This window comes from Protopterus annectens, chromosome 4.part1, assembly GCF_019279795.1.
Source record: "Protopterus annectens isolate FY-2018-M chromosome 4.part1, PAN1.0, whole genome shotgun sequence".
Taxonomy (NCBI): Eukaryota; Metazoa; Chordata; order Ceratodontiformes; family Protopteridae; genus Protopterus; species Protopterus annectens.
Window position 1 is genome coordinate 129,450,711 of NC_056734.1, and position 11,291 is coordinate 129,462,001.

Sequence of the window (11,291 nt, forward strand, 5' to 3'; positions counted from 1 at the left end):
TAAGATTTTGGAACCCACCCTGAACAGTGATGGATCATTGAGTCAATATGCTTCCTTCGAGGTGGATTTCAGTCTTCAATAAAGATAGTAAATACCTGAATGGTGCACCACTTTAGAAATACATGCTGAAAGAAACCATGTATGGTACTTTGGTCTTAACAATGCCATGAACTGGCACAGTCTCCAGCAAAGATGTCATTCATCCAATGTTACTGAGTATCATTAAGCTCCTCTAGTAATCCCATAAACAGCTACACCACCCATGTACATTACAATTTATGTTCTGTAATCCCATTAACAGCTACACCACCCATGTACATGACAATTTATGTTCTGTAATCCCATAAACAGCTACACCACCCATGTACATGACAATTTATGTTCTGTAATCCCATAAACAGCTACACCACCCATGTACATGACAATTTATGTTCTGTAATCCCATAAACAGCTACACCACCCATGTACATGACAATTTATGTTCTGTAATCCCATAAACAGCTACACCACCCATGTACATGACAATTTATGTTCTGTAATCCCATAAACAGCTACACCACCCATGTACATGACAATTTATGTTCTGTAATCCCATAAACAGCTACACCACCCATGTACATGACAATTTATGTTCTGTAATCCCATAAACAGCTACACCACCCATGTACATGACAATTTATGTTCTGTAATCCCATAAACAGCTACACCACCCATGTACATGACAATTTATGTTCTGTAATCCCATAAACAGCTACACCACCCATGTACATGACAATTTATGTTCTGTAATCCCATGAACAGCTACACCACCCATGTATATGACAATGTATGTTCTGTAATCCCATAAACAGCTACACCACCCATGTACATGACAATTTATGTTCTGTAATCCCATAAACAGCTACACCACCCATGCACATGACAATTTATGTTCTGTAATCCCATAAACAGCTACACCACCCATGTACATGACAATTTATGTTCTGTAATCCCATAAACAGCTACACCACTCATGTACATGACAATTTATGTTCTGTAATCCCATAAACAGCTACACCACCCATGTACATGACAATTTATGTTCTGTAATCCCATAAACAGTTACATCACCCATGTACATGACAATTTACGTTCTGTAATCCCATAAACAGTTACATCACCCATGTACATGACAACTTACATTCTGTAATCCCATAAACAGCTACACCACCCATGTACATGACAATTTATGTTCTGTAATCCCATAAACAGCTACACCACCCATGTACATGACAATTTATGTTCTGTAATCCCATAAACAGCTACACCACCCATGTACATGACAATTTATGTTTTGTAATCCCATAAACAGCTGCACCACCCATGTAGATGACAATTTATGTTCTGTAATCCTATAAACAGCTACACCACCCATGTACATGACAATTTATGTTCTGTAATCCCATAAACAGCTACACCACCCATGTACATGACAATTTATGTTCTGTAATCTCATAAACAGCTACACCACCCATGTACATGACAATTTATGTTCTGTAATCCCATAAACAGCTACACCACCCATGTACATGACAATTTATGTTCTGTAATGCCATAAACAGCTACACCACCCATGTACATGACAATTTATGTTCTGTAATGCCATAAACAGCTACACCACCCATGTACATGACAATTTATGTTCTGTAATCCCATAAACAGTTACACCACCCATGTAAATGACAATTTATGTTCTGTAATGCCATAAACAGCTACACCACCCATGTACATGACAATTTATGTTCTGTAATGCCATAAACAGCTACACCACCCATGTACATGACAATTTATGTTCCACCCCACCTCTAAGATGAGTTCTTCTTCTGTTGATATCATAATGTAAAACAGAATATTTAATCACTGTGTGAATAACTGCACCTATATCACTTTTCTGTACTGCACCTCCAAAACTCCTGCGGGCTTCCTTCTTTCCTGTCTCACCCAGAATAGGTACCTATGAGGCACCTCCATGCCATCATAATTCCACTGTTCAGCAGTCAATGACCATGTTTCACAAGCAGTGATCCTGCAAAATGTGGTAAAGAAACAGGCACAGCTGAAGTAACCTTACCTTCTCTTATCTTGGTAAGATTTATTTTCCAATAACGTGTCATGCTAGATGACTCGAACTAAGGTTGACTGTTTTTTTTTCCTTTTTTCTTCCAAAATGAATACTGTTTTTCATATAGCATGGTCATGTATTGTGCCATCTAAGGTTTCTGGCTGGCACAGAGCACAGATACAAGTGCGGACACACACAAACACACACACACACACACAAACACACACACACACACACACACAGACATGCACATACGTGCACTCAGCATGCTCATGCACACACACACACACACACACACACACACACACACACACACACACACACAGACACACATACACACACACACACACACACACACACACACACACACACACACACACACACACACACTCACACACACACACACACACACACACACACACACACACTCTGCCTCTATTTTTATTGTTGATCTGTGTCACAGGTTTAAGCATGTTTGATGCACACTAAGATTTTTTTCTCATACTGGTATTTTAAAGTGTCACTTTACAACTTTTTCCTTCCTTTCTTCACACAAGGGGAAATTAAAAGACTGTATCCAGCATCAGTAACTTATTAACTCATGAACAAAAGATAATGTTAATACAAAAAGCTGAATAGCGTTTGTTACAGAGCCATCTGTTTTGGACCAGTGAAGTTACTGTATTAACTTTTTGTTCCAGTGTTTTCTATTAGGGGACTGGTGTGGCATTTTATTGGTCTTTCTTGTTAATGGACAGCAGTTTGACATGAATGCTTCTTAAACTGTGATACTTGTTTACTATTGTATACACTTTCAATATGGAACTACCCTTAATTTGTACATACTTAGTGGATTACTTGACCACCATTAATGCCAAAAAAAATCTTTTGTCAGTGCTGCAGTGGTTAGCATTGCTGCCTCACCACTCTTGGTTCTTCAATTTAGTTTTTGGATCTGGTGCTTTCTGTGTACGTTCTGCAAGTCCCCTCCCTTTACCTATGTGAATGTTCACTGGGTACTCTGGTCTTATCCCAGAAATGTGCTGTAGGTGATTTGGTGCTCCTTAAAATTTCACATCAGGTTTAGTAAGTGTGTGTTGTGCTGACAACAAGTATGGAACAACTGTCCCTGCCTTGCACTCACTGAGTGTTGGTTAGGCTCTGATTCCTCAATGACCATAAACTAGATTACGCAGATAATTAGAAAACAAAAAAAGGTCACTCAGTACCTGCCTCACCTTATTAGGCAGTATGAAACTTTTTATGTTTTACCTCCCAGTCATCTTCACCACTGACAGCAGCAGTAATTTCTCCTCCACTCACACACTCAGATAACATGGTTGTTTCACTATTACTTTCCCGTGCTCTATTTACCCTACCATAATACTAATAATAATAATAACAATAAACATCTCTGTAAACAGGTGCATTTATCCCTGGTAAGCTAAAGGTAACATAATATTAGAATGAAGAATGAAAAGAGAAGTAAACAACCCTCCTATAACGGACATATAAATACAATAATGTATATTGTTAATGGCTATAAAATTATACATTTTCAGTACACTTTGCAGAAGTGAACCATTTGGCCTGTAATAATCACAGGATTACATTCTTATGACTGTGAGAGTTAAGGGAATCCTTATTAAAATGTCTGTATGCACTAATAACAACCCTTTTATTGATTATTACAGCACTGAAACTTATCAGGGGAATTACTTCTGCAGTTAAGGCAATGACAATACCACCTATTAAAAAGGCAAAGAGAAATAGAAGATAAGACTATATAACGTTTATCTTATGGCCTTCTTAATCGATGACATGGTTTAAAAATTGAAGAAAGGGGCCACAAGTTGGGCAAACGTATACCTCTCAACCTCTTACTCAAGAAATCTGAACAAAACCAAGAATAATGGGGGAAGAAAGACCCCAAAACAGGACAGTTTTTAAACACTGTTCCTATTAACTTTGAAAGTTGATAGAATGACAGGTTTTGCATTAGAACACATTTTCTGAACAGTATGCAGTCTGAAACGTGCGTGTCTGTCATTATTTAATGACTTCAATCCTCCATGATTTGCCAGAAAGCCACACATTTTATTGAGGAACAGACCAAAAATATGAGGCAAAAAATCAGGGCATTCTGCGAAAATCTGGACAGTTGACAGGTATGGAACATACAACTGATTTTCCTTGACAACGTGCCCATTGTGCTCAGACAATAGTGATCCCAACTATTATACATTTAGTCCACATGTGCTATATTCCTAGTTACTGTCGTCCTGTAAGAAAAGCCAATTCTATGCTCAAAAATAACGCAGTATAAAAGGTTGTAATGTTCAAGCTTGGTAATTGAAGTCCGGTTATTTTTATGAGAACATCGGATAATTTATATCAGTTTTAGGAATAAGGTCAAAAACCTAAAGTAAACTGGCTGAGCCATTGATCTAAACACCTGCCAGGTCCAGTTCATTTCTTTATTTATGTCACATGGTCAGTGGCAGCTGTAAGGTAATAAGCAAGATTCCCAAGCTTGTTTGCCGGTGGAAACTTTCCAGTTCTTAACATGTTCACTGAACAGAGAGGAACATGTGTGCAGAGGAAGGAGGCATAGCTATTACCCTGACGTCGGGGTGGCAGGCATCGCATGCCTGCGGGTGCACTACCCAGCGCACTCTGAGTTTCAGCGCAGCTCTATTGTGCTGCAACAGGCTGGACATCTGTCGCGCTCTGGGCGGGCCAGCCATCCGGCCACCGAAAAGAAGCGTTGACCTGTCAGTCCTGATTGATGGCCACAACTAAGCCTGCGGTCCCGACCCCTCCGGTGAGAAAATAAGTGAACCGAAGAACTGACTGCATTGAAATGCTAATGCACAATTATAAATAGGAGCGAGGTGAAACCACCACAGACAGAAGACGACGAAGCTTTCGCCAAACTCCAGAGGCAAGGTGGCCAGGCGGGCAGCAAGCACTGGCTGCAACTTAGAAGCTCGCCTCCCGTTCACAATGACCGCCAGCTCCATGATCAAGAATGTGAATAAGCCTCCCAGTGCCAAAGAGGAGAGAAAGGTAAAGCGGATACTGTAGGTACAATGTAGAGGCAGCATCTCAGTGAGCAATGGGGTAAGGATTGCCATGGTTTTAGGGGTGGCATATGAGATTGTTGTAACATTCATACCTCTTAACTCTACAGATTTTCGCAGAATGCTCTGATTATTTTCTTATATTTTTGTCTGTTTTTCATAAAAGTTGTGTTTCTCTGGATTTTTGTGGCAAATCACTAAGTACTTAATTCACTGTGTAATGGCAGGCACTTGAGTTTCTGACTTCATATCCTTCAGGAAAAATCAGAAAATGCATGGTAACAGAAGACCTTTTATTCAAAAAATGTGTCCGTATTTTGGGGGCTTTGCCCCCCCCCCCCTTTATTTTTGGTTTCCTCCGGATTGTTTGTGCTAAGAAGTTGAGAGTTTTTTCTGGCTGTTTTAAGAATAATAAAAAAGCCAGGTCAACAGCACTAATTCTAAAGTGGGCAGTGCTTTGGAACAATTGCTATTCCCCCTGAATGCTCTGAATGGGGTGCTGGGTCCAAGTAAATGACATATTAGTTAATTCTTTGGATATATGGAGTTTCTTTGCCTAAGCTACTTTCTGACATTTGTACAGATTAATATCTGAGACTGCTGATTCAAATAAGTTGATAAGGAATGTTATACTTCTGTAAGGGAGAGATCTCTAGGAACTGACAAACAGTTGAGAGTATACCTCTAAACTATCCAGATTTTCGTAGAATGTTCAGATTTTTGCCTCTTCTTTTCTATATGTTCCTCACAAAATTTATCATTTTCTGACAATCATTGAGGTTTGAAGTCACTAAGTAATTACATACAGTTAAGTTTCAGACATATTTTACAGAAAATGCATGCTAGCACAAATCATGTTAGTCTAGTCACTTTCTAAGTTTATAAGAGCAATATTTAAAATGTGTCCATAGTTTGGGCTTTTCCAGATTTGTCCAGATTTCTTGCACTGAGATGTTCAGCAGTATGGTGTGACTGGTACAAAGTTCCCCTACCTATAGATGTTTGTGCTGCAAGCAAGTGAGAGAAAGTGTCACGGGGAGAGAGAGAGAGAGAGAGAGAGAGGGTGTGTGTGTGTGTGTGTGTGTGTGTGTGTGTGTGTGTGTGTGTGTGTGTGTGTGTGTCCATGTCCACAATGGCCTGACGCCTTGACCAGCATGAGTTTCTCTGCCTTTTGTTCATTAGTACTGAGATAGGATATGGCTCTTTTGTGAGCCTGACATGGACTAAGGGTACAATATGAGAATGATTGGTTAAACACATATCTCTCTGATCACAAAGAATATTGCATGGCATGGTTAAGGGTTTATTTTCAAGGTAACCCTTACAGTAACAAATATCTGCAGCTCTTATTAACACTGCCCGAAAGCTGTATTAACCTACACCAAAACTACAACAACTACTGGAACCAGTGCATGCATATGTGAGCTCAGTTGCAGTAACACAGCTGTGCTGCATCGTCTCATGTACATGTCCCATAGAAGTAGCAATCTGCAAGATGCATTAGTCTAAAATTTGGAAAGAAGTGGAAATATGTCGTCTTAATTGTTAATTGTTTTACCACAAAAACATACATTTCAGAGGGAGTATATAAAACATTTCTGGAGTAAAATCTGACACTAGAAAGTGAGCATATATGGCTACAATGTTTTGGACCAGTAGAGTAATGCAAATGTTTATACCCAGTCCTAAAATATAAAAGTTATCATCACCACTGTGAAAGGCAACTAAGGGATCAGCTTTTGAACTTGGCACTGGGTAAATCTTAAGGGGTAACATCCTTAGAGTATGCTTATAGCTCAAGATACATGGGAGGCATAATGCATTTCACTCATGGGGACTATTACTGCTGTTAATGCCTGTATAGCATGCTGTTATAATTAATATTATTGTCACTGTTGGTAATGGTTCAGGAGGCAGTGCATATCTGATGCTGGGAAGCATTCACCAGGTGACTGTATTTCCCATTGCTGACACTGGAGTGCAACATACAGGATAATGACTGTATCTATCCTAGGGGTACCGTTCTTCCTTTGTAGTGTAACCAAAGTTGTTTACCTGAGTTGGTGGCTTCTTATGATAGTTAAGGATCCCATGGCACCTCTCCATGAAGAAAACGTGATCTTACCCATTGCCCTGCCTAAGTGATCTGTAGTCAGCATAATAAATTCTACATCCAGACCTTTCTGAAAGTGTACCCTATATCCCTTAAGAACTACCCAGTCAATAAAATGAAAAAAAAAAAAAGATTTATTATGCATTAAATATATAACAAAAACAGGGTACATATTTTCTTACCACTGGGTATTAGAGAATGCTATCAAAGCTATTAGTATGCCATGAGTTTAGCTGAGAGAAGCAAAGAGGTTGGGGGAAATGTATAGCTATTTTTTTCATATTGAAAAATACATACATCTTTAAGTAATAAAATGGAAATGCTTATGAGATGATAATTATTTCATTTATTAATGGGCATATATGAACTTGCACAGATATTGGGACCTTTTTCAGCCATAGCCATCAGAAAACAAATTATAGATATAACAAATACTATAGAATGAATAAGCACATAGTATAAAAGTACAGTAAAATCCATCCAAAATAAAGAAAACACCAGACACTGTCTAATACACCAGATATTGTACATAATACAATCATTTAACAATACCTGAAGTCCTGGGTATGCCTTAAATGGACGTGAGTTTAAACTTTTCCCATTAATATTTAGCTCTTTGGAAACAGGAATGGTAAAAGTGCTTAGTACTGTTATTAGCCTCTCTGTCTTACTAGTATTTTGAATGACGGGATTTATTTGATCAAGACAGACATGTTGTGAATGCGAACACTTTTGAGGAATGAACTGAAGAAATGTTCTTTCAAATTTAAAGTAGAAAACGGAAAATGAAAAATTTAAAAGCTGACAAATATTAGTATCACACCACTTAGCAGAGATATTCTTTTTGCAGCTACGAAAACCTCTAATTGAAAAGAAAAGACGAGAAAGAATAAACAACTGTCTAGATCAGTTGAAGGAGACTGTAGCTGATGCCTTTCGACTTGACGTAAGTTTTATGTAGACAGGTGTTTTAATGCATTGTATCCAGCTGTGTTTTCTGTTGTTGCCACTTTGCCTTGTGACATAGTATCCTTACTTTTCAGTTTCCACATGGTTTTGTAAGTAATAATATTTTTGTATTTTTGTGCTTTCACAGCAATCAAAACTTGAAAAGGCTGACATTCTGGAAATGACAGTAAAGCATCTGCAGAATATTAAAAATAATAAAACCCTTGGTAAGTTCTGTTACTTTTTGGCATTAGGACATGGTGGTGTAAACTGCATCTGAAGCTCCCAGATCTGGGCTTGAAAATATAAAATAGAGTAATGTTTGTTTTAAAACGTGTGGTGAACTATGTAAACATTGATATGATTTGTGTACACCATCACTGTGGTTGACACCTTTTCCAGATGCCCAGACTCGAACATTACTTATTAAAATGTAAGATTTTGCATAACTTCACACAACTGATATGGTTTATGTACACTGCAATCAGAGTGGTTTAAAAGGCTAGGGTTGTCCCTTTTCCAAGTGCCCAGAATGAAACATTTTTTTACTAAAATGTGAGATTTTGCAGGGCACACAATAAACTTCATGCACATTTTATTTTCAATTTATTCTCAAAATAAAATCTCAGATTTAGTTGTTTCTTGTATTTTATATTATATTAAGGTGTTTAAATATAGCACAGTCTTTTATGCAGCCTTTAAAGAAAATACCAGGACATTTGCTATTTTTCAGGGGGAGGGGGTTTAACAGCAGAAAGATGGCTAACTTAGAAATAAGTTATGCAAAGAAAGACATATGACAATTCTATAAAGCATATATAGTATTCTTTCATAAACTGTTGCATCATTCTGTTTGTTACCACTAGATGGCAGTAAATGTACAGTTACTTTGGCCAGAGACTGTGACACAAAGAAGCACTGACAACTTGCAATTCTATAGTTACTGTGAAAGTCACTTTATATGTTTTATTTGAGCTTTATCATGAAAATGAAGTACAACGTCATATTATAACTGGATTTGTTTTTATTTTTCATTTTATAGTTGACTGTAATGTGGATATTGAGGCACAACAGAAGTACAGCACTGGCTACATTCAGTGTATGCATGAAGTCCACACTCTCCTCCTGACATGTGAATGGATGGACAAGACTCTAGGAGCCAGGTTACTTAATCACCTGCTGAAATCATTACCAAGCTCCAGTGAGGAAAGTCGCAAGGCTGCCCTGAGGTCACCAACCCTATTCCAATCTTCTTCTACCCAGTCCCTGAATACCTCTGTTTCCAGAACTGGGATAGCAGCATCTGCCAGTCCACCACGTGGCAAGCAAGCACATCATGAAGACCTCCTGGTAATGACAGATGGGGGCCAATTTTCAACCTCCAGCCACCTGGACTCAAAGTTCCCTGGCATGCTGCCACCATCTCCCATTTGTGGCCAGCAGTACAGTTCCTCTCAGCAGCATAACTCCATTCTGAGACCATTAGATATGTGGCGGCCTTGGTAAAGGGAAGTGCCACTCTTTCTTCTAACAGTTAGACAGTTCTTTATTTGTATCTTATAGATATGCTTATTTACACTCGTGGGGCAGAACTGTTCCTGTAGGTGTTCTAAGACCAGGGTACTTCACGCAGAAGTAAGCCTAAGTGTAGCCTGTATTGTAGAAGGCTGGTATTGTGTATTTATTAATGCATCTAAATTATTGTATAGGAATTCTCTTGGGCTTTTTAGTGTACAGTAACTAAGAGCTTTCCTTCCTTCTGTGTATTAAGATTATTAACATAAATATTAAAATTATTATTAATAATAATAATAATAATAATAATAATAAATACAATTTCTCCTTTTGGTGGAATCCAGAAGCCACGTTTTAATAAGCCAAGGCTGCATATACATAAATTATATATTTTAAGAACATTTGCATATTTCAAAAAGGATGTGATCAAAGAGAAACGGTCCTGTCCTGCTAATTCGTCCTAAAACAAACCTCTCCTATTTCCAGAAAAGGCCTCTCAGGAGCTGCGTATTATGCAGATTGCTTGTTGGTTTGAAATGATGCTGGTAGTGGGAGGAAAAGTTCCCACTTGTTTTTTTGGCATATCTGTATTGTCACTTTGGCCTTTGATCTGTGAAAAAAAACCTGTAAGATGCAGATGGACAATTTAACAGCTGACTATGGGAAAATGCATGCAGAGATAACAGTAAGAATGGTGTTAACACTCAAGCAATTAAATACACCCAACTGCACACCAAAGAAACGCATTTAGCATGGCACAAATATATCACTGGACTGGTTTAAATTACATGTTATTTCAAACTGCACTGCAAATTGGTCATCCTAAAATAAAACTTGACTACCCCTGTAAACAAGCTAAACAAATGTCATGTGTTTTAGCCTGAAATAAAAATGGTGTCCTAAAATTCCAGCTATATGAAATACTAATGCAAAGTTTTAATTTGTGTTCCAGAAGAGAAGCATATAAAATGTGGCTTAAATATAGCAACTACATTGTTAGTTACCTATTCCAGATTATTGTGTGTTTGAACTATTGATTCACTTGTAGTACATCCAGTTTCAGCACTGACATATGAAATTGTTTGTGTGCAGTGCGCTACAGACGTGCAAGAGACAGCAATGCATTTTGCTGGCTTTCTGATGAGGTACTTGCTGATACACAAGGTGGTTTACATATCATAATATGAATTTGATATGTCAGAGAATGAATTGTTTTGCAACAGTGGATGGTCATGGAATACAGCATATTTTTTTTTTTAAAAGAATGTTGCATTGCAAGTGTCTGTGGATCTTTCAGACGATGCATCTGTGGAAAGACCTTCATTTTCAATGGTCTCTGAATATGTAGTATCTTTAAGTGTTAAAAAGCCACGAGTAGCAGAGACATGTTTCCTGGTTTTGAGTGACAATAAACTAGTGCTCCAGAATGAAATAACTGTTTCTGTTAATTGTGACTCTTCTTTTACTGCTTTCATAATTAAAATATGTTTGCTTTGGTGTCTGATTTGGGGCCTGACTCTGTTGTGCTACT

General features: G+C 38.0%; 1 protein-coding gene across 1 annotated transcript; it reads left to right on the forward strand.

The window, feature by feature from the left end:
- The first annotated feature begins 4,665 nt into the window (after positions 1 to 4,665).
- LOC122800771 (enhancer of split m7 protein-like) lies at positions 4,666 to 10,998 on the forward strand. The gene is made up of 4 exons (XM_044070030.1): positions 4,666 to 5,170; positions 8,148 to 8,243; positions 8,394 to 8,472; positions 9,288 to 10,998. Exons 1-4 carry the CDS (start codon positions 5,108 to 5,110, stop codon positions 9,749 to 9,751), a joined length of 702 nt encoding a protein of 233 aa, XP_043925965.1. The 5' UTR covers positions 4,666 to 5,107; the 3' UTR covers positions 9,752 to 10,998.
- Positions 10,999 to 11,291: the final 293 nt, after the last annotated feature.

Bases quoted from the DNA above. Each gene is read 5' to 3' on its own strand.
- LOC122800771 (XM_044070030.1), top strand. From the start codon at position 5,108: ATGACCGCCAGCTCCATGATCAAGAATGTGAATAAGCCTCCCAGTGCC. The intron at 5,171-8,147 runs GTAAAGCGGATA...TTCTTTTTGCAG, and splicing joins GTGCCAAAGAGGAGAGAAAG to CTACGAAAACCTCTAATTGA. The intron at 8,473-9,287 runs GTAAGTTCTGTT...TTCATTTTATAG, and splicing joins TAAAAATAATAAAACCCTTG to TTGACTGTAATGTGGATATT.